General features: G+C 43.2%; 1 protein-coding gene across 1 annotated transcript in view; it reads right to left on the bottom strand.

The window, feature by feature from the left end:
- The window catches only part of RECQL3 (DEAD/DEAH box RNA helicase family protein), a 74886-nt gene that overhangs the window by 42407 nt on the left and 10590 nt on the right, over nt 1–21889 (bottom strand). Inside the window, exons 2-9 of the mRNA XM_087675836.1 lie at nt 2308–2478; nt 2129–2236; nt 2002–2009; nt 1806–1889; nt 1583–1723; nt 1454–1488; nt 1285–1368; nt 668–756 (exon numbers count right to left, since the gene is read on the bottom strand). Of these exons, the coding sequence (XP_087531962.1) occupies nt 668–756; nt 1285–1368; nt 1454–1488; nt 1583–1723; nt 1806–1889; nt 2002–2009; nt 2129–2236; nt 2308–2470 (712 nt within the window). The 5' untranslated portion in view covers nt 2471–2478. The remainder of the gene's footprint in view (nt 1–667; nt 757–1284; nt 1369–1453; nt 1489–1582; nt 1724–1805; nt 1890–2001; nt 2010–2128; nt 2237–2307; nt 2479–21889) is intronic.

Genomic DNA, 21889 nt, shown 5'->3' with positions numbered 1-21889 from the left:
ATGATAGTCCTTCCATGAAGGACCACATCAACAGAAGCATCCTCCACTGTGACTGTATCCTGAGTAAAAATGACTGAGAGCACGGAGGAAGCTGAGGTCATGACCTCTAAGGAAGATGGTTGAGAATACCTTCGTGTTTCTTCCTTAGAGGCCATGACCTCAGCTTTGAAGGAGTGGTACTCTAAGACAAGAATGTACATGCTCACTCGTGAGGAATATGAGCTACTCATGAGGCAAGATCAAGTTGGAACTGTCGAGCTAAAAATGCAATAGAAACTGAATAGCTCTTGCTTACAGCCCCAAAACTCAAAATTAACAAACTTTCATTCCTTTCACACATTCTTCATCCAATCCTATTCCTACTCGCTAAAGATGCCATTATTTTGTTCCACCAGAAAAATGGGCAGCAAACAAAAAGAGCTCTAAAAAATGAGCATGCCTCAACTTGTCTCTTGCAGCTTCCAGGAAAGATGGAAAGAGAAACCATAATGCATTTTTCAAACCAAATGAGACGGAAAAGAAAATTTTGAATAACTTGATACAAGTAGAACTTCCAACCACTCATTTCAACTAAATGTTACAAATGATTTAATCCAATTTCTAGCACAAGCAGAATAAAAATTAACATTGAACTGGAGCATGTCTGGTAGATTTATCAGCAAAATACCTTCATAATATATATTAGGCCGATTGAATGATGATATAAGAATTCTTGGCTGGTGTAACTTCAATGATCTCACGATGTCCTCTTGGACCCTGACACAACCATTTACAGTTAAAGCTAGCAGGTTACTGTTAGATATTGATGCCTGCCTGTAATATACTGACTCTGAAATGAAAAAAGGTTTTCAGGTATTCTATTTTATAGTCAATAGTACAAATTTAAGGCTGCAAGTTTCTCTGACAGACTACGGCATTATCAAATGCAAGGTTTGAATCCCATAGGCTGCCTGTAAGCAAGCAGCTGCACCTTTCATGGGTGACAAAAGGGATTTGCTGTGTAGGCTGTGTGGTTCATTTGCAGATAGCATAAGTATTTGCCTAGAAGAATTGACTTTTTGTTGGGCATCAGTTTCTATGTCCCATCTCAATGGGAGGACTATCCCTTGAGAAGCCAAATTCTCTGTGCCCAGAGTTTGAGATCAGCTAAAACTCCCAAATAAATATGGCAGAATAGATACCCCTCTGCCACAGCTCTTCAGCCAAACTACTTGCATCAAAAGTAAATCCTCAGAAAACTCCAGAATTTAAATTACATGGCAATTACTTGAATGGGAAGCTCACTTCTTAGCAGCTGTAGCAGTCAAAGCAAGGATAGGAACATTCGGAAGTCCACTTCGCAATGTTGACAGCTGACGGTAGCTTGGTCTATACAGAATGATAAATGAAAATGTCAAAATTGAGGTGAGCTTAAAGAAAAAGAAACTCGTAGAACAATGTATAGGCAAAAAACCTGAAATCATGCCCCCAAGACGATATGCAGTGTGCCTGTCATCCAGGGCAATATAAAATATTTGCAACCTTTTATGGATGGATTTATAACAAAACAGTACTAGTGTGGGAGATAAACAGGGCCAAATACCTCATCTACTGCAATCAAGCTCAACAGACCTCTATCATGCAGCTTTTTCAACTTGGATAAAAAGCCCCCCGTTGCAATCAGCTCTGGTGTCACATACAAAATTCTCAATGAAGGCTTTCCTGAATTCAACTCTTCATAGATCTAAAAGTACAAACAAGGTCATTAGTGACACCAAACTAGTAAAAGGACAGCTCAGAAGCATAGAACTTTTTTTGGTCTACACCTGTGCCCTAGTGGATGCATGTTGTGTCGAAGAAAGAAACTCAGCACGAATGTGCTGTGACTTCAATGCAGCAACTTGATTTTCCTGTCAACATTTGACTCACCTAGTATTACATTGAATGCAACTATTGCACAAGAAAGTGCACCTGGTCAACAGAAAACAATTATCATGTACAGAGAGAAGGGAAAGGTGTTACCATTAGAGCTGCTCCCTCCAAAAGCATGCCATATGCATCCACAATATCAAATACTTTAGTCACAGGCTGAAAGCTTATAGAATCAACGAACATACAACAAAATCCCCATAAAACAGCTACAGGTCACCTATCAAAGGAGATACGACAAGGACAACTCCGTCCTTTGCAAGTGCAGGTATTTGATAACATAAAGATTTTCCTCCACCAGTTGGCATCAGACAAAAGCAATCCTGTCCTGTACAAGACAACCTGTCAATCAAGATGCAAATGTACAACCATGTGCCTAGAATAATTGAATATACTTACCAGATAAAACGGCTTGAATGGCCTCAAGTTGCCGACCTCTAAAGTTTGCATGTCCAAAGTTTTGCTGTAAAATTTTTCGAAGCTCTTCTTGTTGTGCAATTACAGTACTTTTATTTGATGAACTGGACTTGCCAGTTCTCTGCATTATTAAAGATGCCTTCATCCTTATGTCTGTGGAAAAAGTATACATGATAAGCTTGTTTAGACATCATCAAATAGGAAAGTATCCATCAAACAAAATAACAGTTTATGTTGTGCATAAACCATGCACCCTGGCCACCATGGGTAGACAATTGCTAAATGCCATCCAAACAAGATACTAGAACGACCCAAGAGAGCTTCATGGTTAACCAAGATGATGACATGGCATGCTGAAGCAGTCGTTATCAGTAGGATGTGTTTTTCCACGTTCAAGATTAACATGTCATTAACTACTAGCTCCTTGGGCAAGCAAGACATTGCATAAGTTGGACAAGACATGGGCAGGTCCATTAGTGGCAAAGTCTCAATGTAAAAGAGCCAGAGATTAATTTAATGTGCAAGCTTTACATGCACATTTAATTATTTGGAGCTTTATGAACCTTAGAGCCAAAACTTCAATTAAACTATTAAATTTGAGCAATAGGGCCAAAGTTTAGGCCAAAACACCATAATTTCAATATCTTAATAAGAAAAATAAGCTTTTATGCAAAAACATGATAAGTCAGTGTGTCAATTCTCGAAAGGTGGAGGTAGTCTCTGATCCAGTTGTGACATGCAAAGGAGGGATTGTGGCTGTTTTCACAGCATCATCGATAGACTTCTTTTTTTTTCGTAGTGGATGGATAGTCTTCTCTCTCTTCTCTGCAGTGTGCATGCAAAGACAAGCTGTTTTCTCATCTCTTCCAAGCGTAGTCAAGGTGGACTAGAAGTGTGCAAGGCTAGAAGAGGCCATGTTGTGCGTGTAATCGTCGCGGGCTAATTTGGACAATGTAAACTTGCTATATAGGCTGCATGCAGCCTTCTTGTGCTCAATGCCCACTCTTGTCAAGTGCCATGAATGATCCATGGTGCTCAAAGTTGTAAGCCTTAACATCCTAATATGACAAGAATCCACATTTGCATACCAACTCGTAGTGACTACTACACTAAATAGTCATCCCAATGGCAGAAATACTGTCAGCTTATTGTACCCTGGATGCCAAAAACCAAGTAGGGTGCACTACATAACCGATTTGTCCATCTCTAGGGGAGTGGAGATGCAACCTCCCCCTTGAGCATCAGGTAATACCCCTTTCTATGCTTTGTTGAATCTCAATGAGCCCAATCCAAAGGTTTGGCCTAAAAATGCATTATAACTTAATTAGCTCTTAATAACAGCCCCAAAACTTACCAAACCTTTATTAAAAGAAATGGGATCCTAGAAAGTGTTCTATGTCCCATAAGCCAAACCCTAATTTGGGAGGACCCATCCATCTACAAATGGACAAGCTGCCCACCCCCCAACCCAATCTCGTTTCCATCATCAGGCACCTACTGTCCAGTACCCCTATCGCTGTTGGCAACTGTTTCCAGCCTGCTGTCATCACCAGAACAGTTGTGTTTACTGCTTGCAGATCATGCTCCAACCTCTGTTTATGCTCTCCCTACTAGCACCAACTGCTGACGTCATCAGTAGACCCTGCACTTGCTGTACTGGCACTGCTACGTATCAGCCAGCAGATCTATGTTTTGCTTGTTCCAGCTTGTCACCCAGCTACCACTTCATCATCTGATCAGCATTTTGTCGATTCTGCCTTCAACTGCTCCACTAATCTAGCTTCTCCTAAGCTGCATTTGCTGCTATCTAACATCTCTAGAGGCTATCTACTACATTTTGAGATCCGTCAAAGTACGACACACTCTATACTTATAGTCTCTACCCCAGTCCTTGAGACACGAGTTCAAGGGTCAATATTTCATCTTTGCATAGTGCGCTTGCTGTATTGAGCATCATATATATATTCAGCATTCTTTATTCATTCATTATCTTACTAAGTGTTCATTGTCTTTGAGTTATCCTAACCCTAATTGTGTTCTTTATCAGTTCGTGTTTTGTTGTACAATTGTGTTTGTTATTCGTAGACAATTATTTCTTTACATGGTATTAGAGCTAGATACTCTTTGAAGAAACCTAGTTCACCACTATAGTCTCCAAAATGTTCTATGCTAAGAATGGAGCAGGAGTGGGCTTCACAACTTGTCAACAAGATCCCGACATTAATGGAAAGACATTTGACTATCATGGTGTCTATATACCCTATGAGATCTTAGGGGCCGAGAAAATTTTGATTCTCATGTATAGAGCCCAACAACAACTATAAGGTAACATTGTTTATTTACCCTTAGATTATTTACAAGTCTAATGATTTTGTAGGAAGGACGAAATCTTCGTCTGGCACTGGCTATCCTATCGGAGAAGTAGACACAAGAGTACAAACCCTCATATTCTTCCTTTCCCAACCTTTCTATAGCCTTGCTCCAAAGATTACAGCAATAAGGTCACTAAAAGCTAAGAAATTTCATATTTCTTTGCTGTAAACCCTAATTTACAACAGAAATCAAGATTTAGCAACAGCTTCGGGAAGCATGTCAAAAATTGGAAACTCCAAGACTTGGATTCAATAGGGCTGAAGCTGTTTTCAATCAAATTTAAGTGGAGGGACCAGCAAATCAATGGATTTGGGGCATTTTCCATCTCCATCAAAGCGGGTGAAGGCCAATTGACTGTCTGAAGCAAGGGGCAAATCAGATTGAAGACTTGCTAGTCATCTCAACAACAAGGGGAGTTGGAATACCGAAAGGGATTGGAAAAATCCCATTGTACATCAACTTCTTCAATTAAGTCAAAGAAATACCGAAAGGGACACTAGTTTTGGAGCCAACAAGGTGTCCATTGTCCAAGATTGTAAGTTAATTTGCATTTCTCTGTTTTATAATAAATGTTGCTATTGTAACTAGGTTGTAATCAAGGAATTACTACCCATCCACGGAAGGAAGGCTGTTTCATGGTTCCATTGCCAATATACCACTCAATCCCTTGATTTGATAGACCCGAGGCACCTAATTGCAAGCCAAAGCTTTGTGCTAGTGCTGACTTTTACTCTCAATTGAGAAATTACAGCAATATGTCTTCATACGGTGATGATGCCTCTAAGTATGAACATTCACATAGGTATAAAGAAAATGCAATGCCTGACCTTGGACAAGGCTCAGACCATGGACGACAAGCTGAAAATATTGTAGTTGGGTAAGATGCACAGCCTTCAAGGCATAATGAGACTGATGACTGGCAAAGTGAAGAGGAATTTGATGACCAATTCAAGAATCGGATGAGGACAGCAGAAAATCTCTTTGTTAAATGAAGGGGTGAGAGTGCGCAATGGCATGCAAGGTCAAGGTGTTAGCTGAAGAGAAGAGATGAGCTGAGAGTTAGAGGAAGTGAACGCAGAAATAGGTGTACCATTTTTTACGGTACACAAAGAATTAAAAAATGTACTTATATATTAGGGTACATTAAGGGTGTGTTCGCACCCGTAAGACTATACACGGAGATGAAGGGACTTTACACCCAATAACCTCCCACTTAAAGGCTCAAAGTGGTACCTTTAATCTAACCAACTCCCATTAAACGAATGCATTGCTCATGCTGAGCCTTTGCAAAAGACTTATGAGAACATTTGCAGGGTTATCTTGGGTTTTGACCTTCGTCAATGTGACAAGACCATCATCCAAGACCTGTTGAATAAAGTGATACCGAACATCTATGTGTTTGGTACGTGCATGGAACATGGCATTCTCAGCCAGACATACTGCACTCAGGCTATCACAACCAAGCACTAGAGTACGTGAAGAAAGACCAAAATCCTTGACCAAACGGCCAAGCCAAATAGCTTCCTTAGAAGCTTCTGTGGCTGAAATATATTCAGCCTTTGTAGTACTCAGTGCCACAATTTTTTGCAATCTTAAACACCAAGAGATAGCCCCACCAGCCAAAGTAAAAACATACCCACTGGTAGATTTCCTAGTGTCAAGATCTCCTGCCATGTCTAAATCACAAAATCCCTGCAATTCTAGTGTACCCTTTCCATAGCATATACACTTTTCTTGTGTACCTTTCAAGTATCTGAAGATACATTTCACTGCTTCCCAATGTGGCTTGCCAGGGTTAGACATAAATCTATTAACAACTCCCACTGCATAAGCAATGCCAAGGCAAGTTGCAACCATGGCATACATCAAAGATCCACAAGCTAATGCATAAGGTATACCCTTCATGGCACTAGCAGCTGCATCATCCTTAGGGCAATCAACTTTGCTAAGCTTTGTATGGGGCGGTAAAGGCACACCAAGAGGCTTAGCATCAACCATATTAAACCTGTCAAGTACTTTGCTGATGTACTTGTCTCGTGAGAGAAACAACAAATACTGCCCTCTGTCTCTTTTAATGCACATACCCAAAATGTGTTCAGTTGCCCCCAAATCTTTCATGGAGAAGGCTGAACTTAGCTGCCTTTTAAGAGTGTGGACAACATGCATCTAACTCTCTCACAAAGTATGCGGTTAAATCTTTCAGCCACGCCATTTGATGCAAGATTATAAGAAGTTGCCAACTCCCTCTTAATGCCATGCATCTCACAAGACTTGTTAAATTATTTTGAGACATACTCACCCCCATAATCTATTCTTATGGCTTTCAACTTAAGCCATTTTTGTGTGGTAACAAAAGCATGAAACTTTTTAAAAGAATCCAACACTTCCTTTTTGCTCGTAAGTACATACACCCATGACTTTCTACTGAAATCATCAATGAAAGTAACAAAGTACCGTGCACCGCTATACGAATTAATAAGCATAGTGTACACATCAGAGTGTACTAGGTCAAGAGCATTAGAATTTTTAACGACACTAGAGTGATAAGGAGACTTCACTTGTTTTTCATATAAGCAATCATTACAAAATTTGAGACCAGAGCCTTTTACATCAAATCTCCCTAAAGAGAAGAGAACCTGAAGGCCTTTTTGGCTCATATGACCAAGTCATATGACCAAGTCTTTTGTGCCAAAGCTCCATCTATGAATGGACTTCAGTCACAACCAAGAACTTTCCAGGTAATGCTTTACAATGCAAATAATATAAAGTCCCCTTTTTGCATAGAGCCCTTATGGACCTTCCAAGATCCACCACCAAATGTAGTAAAATACCCTTTAGCATCAAGCTGTCCAACTAATAGTAGACTCTTCTTTATGCCAAGTACAAATCTAGCATCCTGCAAAATCAGCTCTTGGCCATTTTCAAGAGCCTAGTGAATGGTACCAAATCCCTCTATCTCACATGCATAGTTATTACCCAAGTAAACCTTGCCTAGACAACTTGCAATGTATTCAGCAAATGACTCCAAAGAGGGAGTAACATGAAAAGAGACGTCGCTATCCACTATCCATGATTGTGACAGCCCATCAGGAGCTGAAAGTAAGGCATCAATTACCTCCTTTTTGGTGATGTGCATATCACCTATTGCTACCATAATATCTCCATCATTACATTAGGCTACAACAAGTATCTCTTCAATGTCACGAAGCTCTTCAATAACCACACTAGATGCAACATTTGCCTTTGGAACTTCTTTTGAGGAAGAGCTGTCATCATCTTTCTTATCATCCTTCTTTTTCTTACCTTGCTATTTCTTTCTTTCTTGCTCTTTTTGGAAGTACCGGCAATTGGGCTTTTTATGCCCTTTACGCCCACACTGATAGCATGTAACATCCTACTGTTTGCCCTTGCTTTTACTTTTGCTTTTACCTTTACTGGCTGCATTACCCCTCTTATCAGACCTGCCTCTCACATGGTAAGCTGAGCCACTGCTTTCACTACTAGACTTTCTTCTGATTTCTTCATTAAGGATTGAACCTCTTACACTATCAAAAGTCAAAGCAGGATAGTTGCTAAGTGACACAACCAAAGATTCCCAACTATCAAGCAAAGTCATCAATAAGAAAATAGCTTTCAATTTATCATCGAAAGCTGCCAAACCAGAGTCCTGCAACTAACTCAAAACCCTTGTGAAAGTACTCAAATGCTCAAATGCTAGCTTAGACTCATCCAACTCCATGTTCACAAGCTTACGCATAAGATGCACTTGATTCACAGGAGTTGTATTTTCATAAGTATCCTTAAGCTTTTTCCATATAGGATAACCTGTGTCAAGACGACGCTTGATGTCTGTAAGTACATCATCAGACACTATCATCTTAATGTATGCAATGGCCTTCTTATTAAGTCTAGCCCAATCCACATCTGTCATAGCTGCAAGCTTAGTCTCCGAGAGAGTATCTTCACAGTCCTTGAGAAACAAAATGCCTTGCATCCTATCCTTCCACAAGTCAAAGCCACTGCCATCAAACCTCTTGATTTCAAAGAGGGATTTAGTGTCACTGCTGCTAGAAGCATTTGCAGCCATTTTTCAGCAATAAGCCAGAAATTCAATGCTACAACTTATGACAGCAAAAAAAAGAGCTGAATATTCAGCTGATTTCAGTCCAATTTTTCAGCAAATATCAGTCCAAGTACATGTACAGCAGTAGAACGAATGACTTTCAGTAGTATGACTGCAATTTCAGCATACATTAAATGCATAAACCACTGCCAGGTAACTCCCACTTCAGCAATATCACCAAAAATACATCTGCGCAATCCCAGATCTACAAATGATCACTAAGACTGCTGCAACATGAATAATTAGCAATACATTAACTCAATGGGAGCTGTCTAGCAAGTGTACTACATATGTATGTGCTCGTATCATCTTTTAATACCCAAAACACCAAGAAATCTCTGCAATTTCTCCAAAATTGCACAAGCAAGAGATAAAAATGCTCAAATCACTCTACTGATACCACAATATTGCTGCAGCAATATTCCCAAAGTGCATTTCACGCATTAACTTTGCCAAAATCCACAGATTTCAGCAAAAGCCCCAAAATTTCACTATCAAATCTGCCCCAATTGCATTAATACATGTTCCCAAGAGCATAAAACGGGCAAATTTAGCAAAATTTCACAAAATTTTGCAAAAGCCCCAAAATTTCTGGGTCCAAGTGTGCATGAACAACCAATCTGACTCAGTTGAACAAAATTTTACCAATACAGCAAAAGCCCCAAATTTTATGGGTCCAATGTTGAGAAATTTTACTCAAATGAGCAAATTTTCACTAAATTTGGTGAAATCCCCGATTTAAATGTGCACAATGTTTGCAATTTCTGACGCAAATGCCTCAATCTTGCATGAGCAGCACTCAATCTGAAAAAGCCCCAAATTTTTGGGCCTAAATCTGCACAAACTTGCAAATTGAACGTGTGCGTGCGAACCCCCATCAATGAGCAAGGGACCTCCTTGCAAAATTAATGAAAATTTATAAATTGCTGATAACGTGACGAAAACATTAGCCATTGACCAGCCGCCTGTCCCGCATGCCTGTCGCCTGATGAATCTGCCTGCGCCTGTCCTCGTGAGCTGTCGCCTCCCTGGGAGCTGTCACCAGCAGTCATGCTGACTTGTACAGGCTGTCGCCTGCTTGCGCAAACCTGTCCTGTTGCCGCTTGGCTGTCGCCTACTGCAAACTGTGAGCACACGCTAGAAAACTGACGACTTGACCTGTGGGAGGTGACAACTTGCTGAAATGTGTCACCTCGATGCGCGTGCAGCCGTCTGCTGAAAAACAACCTGTTTTCTTTACACACACAAGATGAAATTGACTCGCCTTGACTTCGCGAAGCGCGCACACCTTCATTGAAGCTCTAATACCAATTTGAAGGGGTGAGAGTGCACAATGGCGTGCAAGGTCAAGGTGTTAGCTAAAGAGCAGAGATGAGCTGAGAGTTAGAGGAAGTGAACGCAGAGATAGGTGTACTGTTTTTTATGGTACACAAAGAATAAAAGAATGTATTTATATGTTAGGGTACATTAAGGGTGTGTTCACACCCGTAAGACTATACACAGAGACGAAGGGACTTTACACCCAACATTGAATTGACAAAGGATCCTCAGTTTACCCAATTTTTGAATGCTCCGAAGAAGAAGAACAAGGGCAAGAAAAAAAAGACATCTTCTAGGACAGCAAGGTGTATCGAAGGTGATGCCAAATCCTTTACTTGAAGCTCCCAAAGATGCTAATGAAGCAAAACAGTTTATACCTACAAGGCAAGAAATGCAAATGCAAGGCCATCATGGAAGTGTCAATCAAATGGATTTTGAATAGCTAGACATGCATGCTATGATGGGGCAACCAAGATACTTTGGTGGTAGCACCATTTTCATGCTATGATTGGACAAGAACCACATACGGAAATGTAAGAGCAGCACACCTACTTTCTCTTTACCGAAGTATAAAACATGATATACTCACTATCGGCCTCTATTTCTATTTGCTCGAGTGGATCCCTTGAGAGGACAACTTCACCAAATGGTTCGCAACACCATACTAGTTCAAAGCTATCCTCTGCCAATCCTAATTCATGGGTAAAGGATCCTATTTTGCATTGGTCACCTCTCATGCTAAGAGAGAGTTTATCCTTGGCACTGCAAATCCGATATGTTGGTGATCTCTTGTTTATGCTCTGTCCTGGTCTTCTGAGAGAGATTTTATCCTTGGCAATGCAAATCCAATATGTTGGTAATCTCTTGTTTATGCTCGGTCCTGGACTTCTAGGTTTTCGCCTGAAATGTCTCTCCTTCATGAATGCCTGGTCTGGATCGAGTTCCTTGCCCTTCCTAACTGGCTCGAAGGGAAGATCACGTCCTTGGCAGAGCTATGGGATTGGCAATGGGAGATCTTTGACATTCTAGAGCTATACAACACCAATGGTCTAGAGATTGTCACAAAGGTACACTTCTCGTCCTTTCCAGACACGTATTGCATCTGTATGTCTGCGGGGCACTTCGCAAAAAACTGTCCCTCTAAAGAGGAGCAGACTAAGGATGGCAAGGATCAACCAAAGGTGTACTCACCCAAGGCAGCCCAAGTCAACCTTGTTAAACATAAAAAAGAAACATCCAAATCTACAACTAGTTTGAAAGGCCAATCGAGCAAAAATAGCAAGGACAATGGTAGTGAAACGTAGAAAAGATTGTCGAGAGGCAAAACACAAATTGGGAGGTGGCTTCCAGCAGCAGCACAAGAAAGGAAAAAAGAAGCCGTCGCTCAAACAGCTTGCCCGGAAACCATTGATCGATTGCAATATTTATGTGGACCTTGAGGTGAAAGATGATTTCTTGGATTTCAATGAGTAGAACTGCAGGAGGATCAGTGCACTGCCTTGGAATGTTTGGGGCTACTGCAATGAGCAAAGAAGAGCGGCTTGTAAAGCCTTGGTGAAACCTTCTAATCCCAATGTTTCAGCTTTATAGGAAGTCAAGGTGGGTGAGGCTACTGAAGAGAGCTTGGAAATCAATGGATATCTAAGATTCACTACATGAAAGAAAGAGGAGGCACTTTCATCTACATCACATTAATGCTGAAGCCCTAGCAGGAATGGTAAAAAGATGATAGAACGATGGTGGCAACCAGATTGGTCCTGTAAGGAGAAACACTCGTAGTAGCATCAATTTATACATGTGCTAAAGGTATTCTCACATTTGCTTGTGGACATAAATAATGTCATGGACTCAAACAAGATGTCTGAGTTAACACAATCTAACATGCTTGATCTCATCCCTATTATACAAGAAGGAAGCCTGTGCAATTGGTTTCATGGCTTCAAGCAATTTTGCATGTAGCATCATCATGTGATTAGATACACCTAAATCTACATACCATTCTACATCTACCTCATGCATAGTACCCAAAATAAGTAGCATAGACAACAACTCTTCTCCATTTCCATGATCACCCAAAGCATACTTACTTTGGGAAATCTTTCCTACATGAATCTTTGTTTACTTTTTCCTACATTTGAATGCATAATGGCTTGCTATGGCACAATGATTGCATGATGCTAGTATCTTTTAGGGACTAGGCTCTTTCTTTGCCTTTATTAGCCCCCCTTTCTCTAGCATATCTTCCCCACCATTCCTAGCATGTCTCAACTCATAGAGATTGCCGCTACAGCTGATGCTTTGCTACATGGGAAGAATTTGGGCTTCCTAGAGAGTGGGGAGAAGCCGAATAAAAAGTTGTTTAAGGCTGAGAAAAGAGGCAAATCTAAAAATCAGCCTAAAAAGCGACCAAAATAGCAAAGAAAGGGTCACAAACATTGGCACAATGTAGGGAATCGATGGCTGCAAATAAATGCTTTATTTGTGAACAAGAGGGTTGCATTGTAAGGGACTATCCCAATAAGCAACAAGCTAAAAAATAAAAAAATCAAAGAGATTTCAAGGGAAAGAAGCCCAAAACATCAATGGGATTGGTACCCGATGTTATTAGTGATCAGCCCAATGATGATACTACTAAGTTGTGTCGAGTATGGGACAAAATTAGGGATCAACATGCATTGATATTCTTTGGTAATGGTGCACGAGCTAGCTTCATCTCTATAGACATGGCAGCCTATCTAAGCATTAGAGAGAATGAGATGGGACCCACGGTAGAAGTTGGAATGGCATGTAAGGGCCATGTCACACAGATCCTTGGAATTTTCATATTGCTGCCAAAAATTATACATTGGCAATTTCCCTCATGACTATCACTATTAGGAGCATTTGCATGACCAGTATTGATGCCATGAACCCCAAACACACAGGGGTTAGCAAATGCATTACTAAACATACCACTTTGTGCTCTAGGAATCATGCCAACATTACGATACATGGAATCTTCCATTCCATTTGCCGTACCCAAATACATTGAGCCTTGCATTCCATGCACTACGTGCTATATATCATAAAGATTCCATGCATATATACCCATAAATGGTCCTTGACTAGCCATCGCATGGAAAATAGATCCACCATCAAACTATCCCAAGTGCCCACATTAGCATGCATCCCTTGTTGTCCAAAACTCATTGGATTGGCATGACCAACTTGGCCTAGAATTTGCAGTACTTGCCCTATTGGCACCATTTGCTTTTGGTCATTACCAACATTGTATGCATCTTGTGGCTGAAGTGGCTCTTCTTTGGAACCTCATGCTATCCCAAAGCTTTAGAAGGTGACTTCTTCTTGTTGCGTTTGTTGTCCTTCGAAGAAACATTTTGCACTTATTGAGGATTCTTTGCCAATTTTGCAAAGAGATCAGCTCCTATCCTCAACTATGACTCAAACTGATCATCATTGTCTTCTTCCTCTTGCTGGTCATCAGTATTTTGAGGCCTTGAGGGACCCACTTCTTGGTCAAAACCAAACATTCTCAAGATGCTGCCCATGTTGCATACCCATTCCAAGATTACACATTGCATTAACCCCAATGCTTTATGAACCTTCAAACTATGAAGCATCATCATGACTTGAACCCATTTCAATAGAATATGATGACATGCATGCAAAAATGCACTAAACTGATCACAAATTCAGTAGCTTGCACACAAGTACCTCAGGTCCACCTACTCGAATGAATCGATGTATCCTAGTAATGGAACCTTAAAACCAGCCTTTCTTCTCAGATAGGGTGGTAGATGACATCATTTAACACTAATTAAGCGAGCAAATAAATTTCCCAAATCTGAAATAAAACTTTACCACAAAAATCCTGGACAGCTGACACCTAATTGGCCCCAAAACGGGTGCCCCTTGTGGTATTTCTTTAAGCTTGTATTGCTATAAATCTGTAGCACATTGAGATGTAGAAGAAATCTCTCTACAAATTCCAATTCTTTGGGCTGTCACCAATCACTCGCAGTTCCAATTCTTTGGGCTGTCACCAATCACTCGCAGTAGCAAGATCCAATTTGCCCCTTGATTCTGTCACAATTCGGGCACAACTGAATCTAGTACACTTGCATGCAGGTCGACTTCAATGTGGATGTCCAATCTTCAGTAGGTCTTCTGTAAATACTTCATTTACAGCAGCTGCTTTGATATCTAGGCTTCTATTTAATGGGCATCTTCGAGATGGCTGAGAAAAGCTAATGTCAGCTGTAAATTAGGGTTTTGACAACATAAAAATTGATGTCCACCTTCAAACAGCTAAGCAAGACTGAGAATGGCTGAGATTCAATGGTACACTTCTTGAGACAGTTGATAAACATAATTACAGCAGTAATTAGGTTTGAATTCAGCAAAACAATGCTTAATAACTTCAGATTTGTTGAGATAGGGAGAAGGACAGTATAAGAGAGAGACCCTTCCAATCTGATGACAAGGAAGTGCTGTAACAACAATGCCCTCCCGTTCTAGAGGGAGAAAATCAGGTCACTTGCTGGTTTTTAGGGCTTTGTTGCTGTGTGGAACCCTAATTTCTGCACCAGCAACTGTAGACTGTCATTGACCTCATTTTTAGGGTTTCCTGCTGTTTACAGCCCCAGAATCTGCTCCAGATCAGCTATCCCTACTGTCTTGAACCTTCAACAGCTGTCTCCCTACTCACAATTGAGTTGTCCACCCTCAAATTTGTCCGAAACAGCTCAAGATGGGAGAAAAAACAGCCCAACGTAGAAGATACACTTTGCATGCAACCCAAAATTGACCCAGACTTGACATTTGGCAAATTTCCATTTTCATTAGGGTCTCCACATGCAAAAACGAGCTGCCTAGCTCTTTGACCCTACCCTTATTAAAATAACATAAATGGTGCCATCCTTATTTTAAATTCTTAACCTCTTTGAACTTAAAAGTCTTGAAAATTTCCACAAACCTTTCTTTGAGACATTAAATCATTTAAAACTCTGACCCCCATGACACCAAAAGTCATTTCCAAGGGGAACTCAATGTGCCTAATCAAGATCTATCCTAGGTACCCCACTAGCCCCTGTGCACAACAACTTATGCCAATGTCGCCCACTGCTCAAGCCATGACAATCTGTCACTATGACTCGCATCTTAGTCTCACATTTGCAACTCACATGTGCACAACTAAGTGTCCCAACTTAAGTATCCAAAGAGCATTAAGTTAAGAATTCACGATTGTCACAAGGACATTAAGGTTTAACTTAATGATCTTAGGACGCTTAAGTTGTGCATGAGTAATGTGCACATGTGAGATTAAGTTGAATGTATGTCACGATGACAGATTGTGCTAGCTTTCGCAATGGGAAACATTGGCAAAAGTTATTCTGGACAAGTGCCAATGGGTGCCTAGTATCAAACCTTGGTCATAGCATTGAATGTTCCCTTGAAAATGACTTTTGGTATCATAGGGTTATAGATTTAAATGATTTAATGTCCTAAAGTAAGGTTTGTAGAAAGTTACAATACTTTCAAGTTCAAAGAGGTTAGGGATTTCAAATTGAGAATGAGCACAATTTAATGTTATTTAAATGAGGCCAGCGCCAAAGGCATATGCAGCTCAAATTTGCATGTCGAGGCCCTAGTTAAAATGGAAATTTGCCAAATGTCAAGTTTGAGTTAGTTTTGAACTACATGCAAGTGCATCTTCCTTGTTGGACTCTTTCTCTCTCATTTTGAATTATTTGGGGAAAAAAGGAGGGTGGAGAATTGAGTGGTGGGCTAAGAGAGGGCAGCTGACCATTCAGGACAGCAAAGGGACCTGATCTACAACACTTTCTAGGGCTCAAACCGCAGGGGCAACTACTATGCAAGCATTTCTCTCACAAGGAAGTCAAAGAATTTTCTCTAATTTGATATTCATCTCTTCTCCCCCTTGGTAGATCTGAATTTTCTCTACCTTTAACTTTTGTTTCGGACCTAATTACAACAATAATTAAGGTTTACCAGCCTATCTCAAAAAGTATGCCATCAAAATCACAACCATGCAACAAGATGATTTGCTGGTTGGCAATGCAAAAGTTTCTGTCTCCTAATTCTTCTCCCTCATCTAGACTTGATGCATGTGTCATATGGCAAAGGAAATTGGAGATTTGAGCCTCAGATGTGAACCTAATTGTATAATCCAAGACAAGGATCCTACTCAAATTTTGCCCGATGATGAGAAAAGAAAAACTCCCTGAACATCCTCATAGCCACATGCTAGGCCTCTATCTATAACCCAAGCAATAGCCCCCAAAGTCACCACCATGGTCCCTATTGTGCTATGGAATAACATCCTAAGGGCTCTCCTTCATACCTCTTGGGTCTAGGGCAATCCCATAGGCAGTGTCTCTATGTCCCTTGTGGCTCACCACATCTCGGACATGCCATTGGATCCCTGTTGTGTCCAAGCCAAGTGCCAGCCGCTAGGCTTCTATGAGCTACAAGCCATAGGAAGAGAGATTTTCCTAGGCCTAAAACTATCATGTAGCCTCCTCCAAAAGTCATAGAACTTGTGAATGTCGTAATCCCTACAAAACTTAGAAAATACGTTAAAACAAACTCATTGCCAAGGTCAACTCTAATACCTCCAACCGTAAAAGCCGTTTGCGTTTCCACAAACACCTTCCAGTCATGCAAAAGTTGAAGTATGCCTCACTCTTATACTCTAAGAAATACAGCTACATATATCTATTGAAATTGTCAACAATCAACATCAAATATGTGGCCTTCCCAAGGGAGGCTATGAGCATAGGTCAAAAGTCGGTGTGCACCAACTCTAGAGGAGCAGCAGCCGAGAAGCAACCTGTATATAAGACTGCCTATGCTACTTGCCCTATAAACAACTAGGGTACAAGGTGTGAATAGGAAGAAAATCTAGGAGTTTCTCCACTAACTTCTTCTAAGAAGCCTTGTGTATAGAGTCAAAATCCAGGTATCCATAACAGGCATGCCAAAGTAGCCCAAGCTAGTGGAAAGGCCATGCACAACATCTTGGGTAAAGACAATGCGAGTACCTAGCTATGTCAAACCATGGACAAAAAGAAGGTTAAAGCCCAAAACTAGTACATAAAAGACTTTGGCTGTTGACACCTGACAATCGAGCAAAAGGAAAATATTCCCCACTCCACGAACTCACACACAAGAGCTATCACCGATAGAGACCAAACCCCCTCTGTAATGAAGATCCTAAAGCTAATCCTGATGATCCGTCATATGAGAAGTGGCTCCACTGATGAGACATGGCTTCTTCTTAGTTGAGGAAGCAAGGGTTGTATCCTCAACCTCAAATAGATGCACAAAAACAAAGTCGGTGGTAGCAAGGGTGGCTTTTGAGTCCTTCAAACCATCCTTTGGCTTCAAATGTCAGAAGTGGATGCAGTAATGAAAGCATATAAGAATGCTGAAATAAACTGTTGAACACAAGATAGAAGAGAGAGAAAAATGAAAACACGAGAACACTGCAAAGGAGAACCGGAATCCATATACCAAACATGAGACAGTCACATAGAATAGTGAGTCAATGGGTGTGTGGGCACTGGCACCAGCTCTCTCTCTCCAACAGGGCATGCACTAGAATCTAAACATGAAGAATGACAGATTGTGAAGGAGGAAGCCTGAATATAAAGGCCAAGAATATGCCCTAAACATGTACCACAACACTTCTGCACAAACCATGCTTTCATAACAACACTCCAAGTTAAGTAATCAAGGCCGTGAAGTTTGTCATCAATAGAACAACAGGGAGGAGCCATCTCGAGAGGATAGGAAGAGAAGATAAGGAATAGAGAGAGAGAGAGAGAGAGAGAGAGAAATGAAATGAAATGATATATTAACGTCTACAAAAGGCCAAAATGACCTATGAGACAATGAGTTACAATCATATGTATGATGGTATAACTGTATAGGCAAAATATGTAGCACAAAGCAAAATAAGAAAGGAAACTAACTATGGCTATGTGTAAAACATAGAGCTCTATCTAGTAACAATGAGCTCCAAATGGTACAATCTCATGTGGGTATGGAGGGTCTAGCTCTATCTCGAGCAATAATCCCCTATATCTGCCTATGAAGGTGTCATCGGTGTCTGTTGAGGAAATGGGACATCGCCTCTGCAAAGAGTAGGAACAAGTACAGGGCCAAGGGGCAGGCCTATCATACCGATCTCTGTAGCCGAAGCTCCTCCCACGCCTACCACCTATGAGAACCCTATTGGTGGCTGATCTGTAAAGTGCGGAGACCCCGCGAATCCAACCTAGGGGAAACCCAGCCTCACCATGGTGCCCTCTAGAAAGTCCCAGTCCCCACCCTGTCATAAGCTCTCTCAAAATCCAAGAGTAGTACAGCCAATCTCTGCCCACTGTGCTGAGCCCACTCTGTCGCCTCAAAGAAGGTGAATACATTGTCCAAGATGCTCCTATCCTGGACAAAGCCTATCTATGTGTCATGGATGATGTCTGGAAGCACGGGGCGCAGTCGCCTACCAATCATCTTTGCCAATGCCTTATAGGCCACTGCCAATAATGTGATCCGTCTCCACTGGGAAAGCTCCAACCGGTAGCCCTTTGGGGAGAAGACTGATAAGGCCTGCCGAAAGACTCCCTGGCATCTGTCCTGAAGTGAAGATCTCTTGAAAGGCCATCAGCAGGGGGTCCTTCACCACTTCCCAGTATCTAGTGAAAAAGGCCTTAGAGAGGCCATCCTCTCCGAGCATTTCTGACTGTCCTATGTATGGAAAGCCTCCTCTAGTTCCTTCTCTGTGGGAGTGTCCCATCTCTGAGACGAGGGACAGGATGTGATCCCAAACTTGCTGTCTATATCGTTGTCCTCTAGCTAAGGCTGTCGCTTGCTGGAACAAGCCACTGTAGTAGTTGGTGGCGATCTCCATCACCTTGTCTGGGCTAAAACGAGTCCTCCCATACTGATCTCGAAGGTTGCGTATCTGCTCTCCTGAGGAGCAAGGCAAGTGCACTTGGAAGAACTCCCTGCACATCGTATCTCCCTTCCGCACCCAGAAAGCTGCTAAGGTGCGGAAAGAGAACTCAGAGCGCTTGTCCTCTAGGCCAGCAATGGTTGCTCGCACGCCCACCTCCTGTGCGTGGAGGATGGGATCCCCTAGTGCCTCCTGTAGTAATCTCTTCGTGGCTGCAAGGTTCTGCCGGAGTGCTCTCTCCTACTCCCAGCTCTCCTGCCTGGCCTGTATGGCTACCTCCGCATATTCTGCTCAACTTGGCTAGGGACTCTGCAATCTCCTTTGCAATCCGGTCCCTTCTACCCCACTCCTTGGTCCAAACCTGCTCTATCTATCTCGTCACCTCCTCCCTCCAATAGATCGAGTCAAGGATCCGACAGGATCGCGTGTCTAGGGCAGATGGTGGGGGGTCAAGTGTCAAGAGAACTGGGTAGTGATCAGACAAAGTGGTACCTGCCAACTGCCCTACCTGGCCTCTGTGAGAGCATCCCCACTCTCCCACATAGAACGTGTCCAGCTGCTCCAGCACGACTCCGCCTAGCCGCCTGTATCCCCAAGAGAAATCCAACGATCTCTCCCTCCTGTGGAAAGCTGGCTCTCTCCAAGCATCGCGTGCTCCTACTACCAGTGGAAAGACCTCCCATGCCTCTGCTCCTCCCAAGCCATGCCCTAGTAGTTTCTGCCTCTACCCTACTGGTCCTCTAAGGCCTCCAGGTTGTTGAAGTCTCCTCCAACGATCCAGGAGTCCACCTCTGGGAGTCTTGCTACAATCTCCACCTAGAACCTGCTGCGTGCCCTAACCTCAATAGGGGCATAGACATTGAGGACTCCAAGGCACGAGTCCCCAATATCCAATCTGATCCATAGAACCCTCCCTGCCACGATTGTCCCGTGGTCTCATACACAGGCGGTGAGGCTCAGACCAATAGAGGTGCATATGCCTCCACTCCTGCCGTGGGCAGCACTGATGGCGTACTCCCAATAAGTGTGTGAACTACCCGGAAGTACCTTCCCTACTTGCTGGGCCTGGGCAGGAGTAAGCTTGTGCTCTTGTATAAGTAAGATGTCGATCCATCCGGCAATGGCAAGCTGCAGCTCCTACCGAACAATCAACTTCCTAGAACCACGTGCTCCGCTATAGTGGAGGTTGTTCACATTCCAAGATGCAAAATGTACACTCATGGGGATACCTGTGACTGACCGAACAGACATCTATTCGGTGTGGAAGCTGCTAACGAGGAAAAGGAGCTCTGAGGCATGCGGATACGCTTCGCTGCCGGCCTGGACGGTGAGCTCCATGCCCCCATGGTAGCCCTCGGGCGGACCATGGGAGTGATGGATGCACCTGGTGGTATCACCAGGGCATCTATTAGCCAAGCTGAGAAGCGAGACCCAGTGCACTGGTACAAACGGGCCGCCTGTGCCGAAGGCCACTCGATCACATCCATTGGGGCTCTCCACACTGCGGAGGGGCTCGAACGATAATGCTCAGATATGGGACCTCAGCCCCAGCCCACCAGTTAATGTCCATCATGTAGCCTGGCCACTGCTAGGAGAAGAGTGCCAATCCTCCTTCTCCCATCCACTGGGAGATGTGATCTACCACCTAGCTCTTCACCTCCTCCTCTATCTAGGTCAACGTTCAATCTCCTGTGTGAGACGTCTGAAGGAAAAAAGCATAGTTTGGTCCATCCAATGGTGCTAGTAGATGAACCTTGCCACTCCTTGACTTGCATACCACGAAGATTCCCACCTCTAGGGGTAGCAGGAACTCTCTGCGCTCTGCAACTCTCAGGTAAGACCACGGCCCACTACAAAAGAACTCCTATGGTAGCAGCTGCGCCTGTCTCGGGAAAGTGTGATGGGCGGCATGGACAGAGGAGCTGGTGGTTATGTGGGGAGGGAGGGGGGAGCTAGACTGCCGGTGGGTGGTGGATGTCAGTGTATGGGGGTCCTCACCTCTTGTGGGGAGGGGGGGGTCACATGTGCTGGGTGGGGGTCAAGGGTACTGGTTGGCGGGGGTGGTGGTGGAGAGGGGGAGGATCGAGGGGTTGGGATAGTCAGAGATACGTGGTAGGTGTGGGGAAGGGCCAGTAGCTCTAGAGGGTGGGGGCTGTAGACTAGGGTCGCGGGGGGGGGGAAGGGTGAGGGGATGGGGGATGTGGGCCCTCGGGTGAGGTCGCCTGTGACGCCTCTGTGGGGGGTGGATGTGTAGGCCTATGGTCCTGCCGGGTGGGGTGAGGGACGGGGGGGGGTGGGGTCGGTCGCGTGGGGTTCTACCGGGGGGATGACGCTCGCCCTCCTACTCCCTGCTGCCATGGCTATGTTTGAGGGGATGGCTATAGCCCCTCCCCGCCGTCTCCCTCTCTGCAGTCTCTAGACCCATGTGAAGCTGTCCGCGTCCACCTGTGGACCTGTCAACGAAGCTACCTTGGCTCCAAAGCACATGCACTCTGCTGCCAGATGCCCAAAATCATGGCAACTCAAGCACTGCCTAGGCTGCCCCGCCACAATAACCTACTGCCTAAAGGAGTGTGCGCCTGCCTCAATCTCTAAAAACTACGGTATGTTCTTTGTCTCTTTCACTGCCACCCGTACCTTTAGGACTCCTACGGCTATCATTCGTCTGCAAAAGAGGCGGGAAGGACAGTGCCGAAGAGCCCTCCAAAGTCTTCCACAAGCTGACGATACTCTATCGCCAGTCCGGGGAAGAGTAGGGTAACCAGGTG

The sequence above is a fragment of the Lygodium microphyllum genome, chromosome 4 (assembly GCF_053477565.2).
Source record: "Lygodium microphyllum isolate KBCC chromosome 4, Lygodium_microphyllum_v1.1.10, whole genome shotgun sequence".
Classification (NCBI taxonomy): Eukaryota; Viridiplantae; Streptophyta; class Polypodiopsida; order Schizaeales; family Lygodiaceae; genus Lygodium; species Lygodium microphyllum.
Note: the sequence above shows the minus strand (reverse complement) of the source record. Positions and strands in the feature narration are given on the sequence as shown.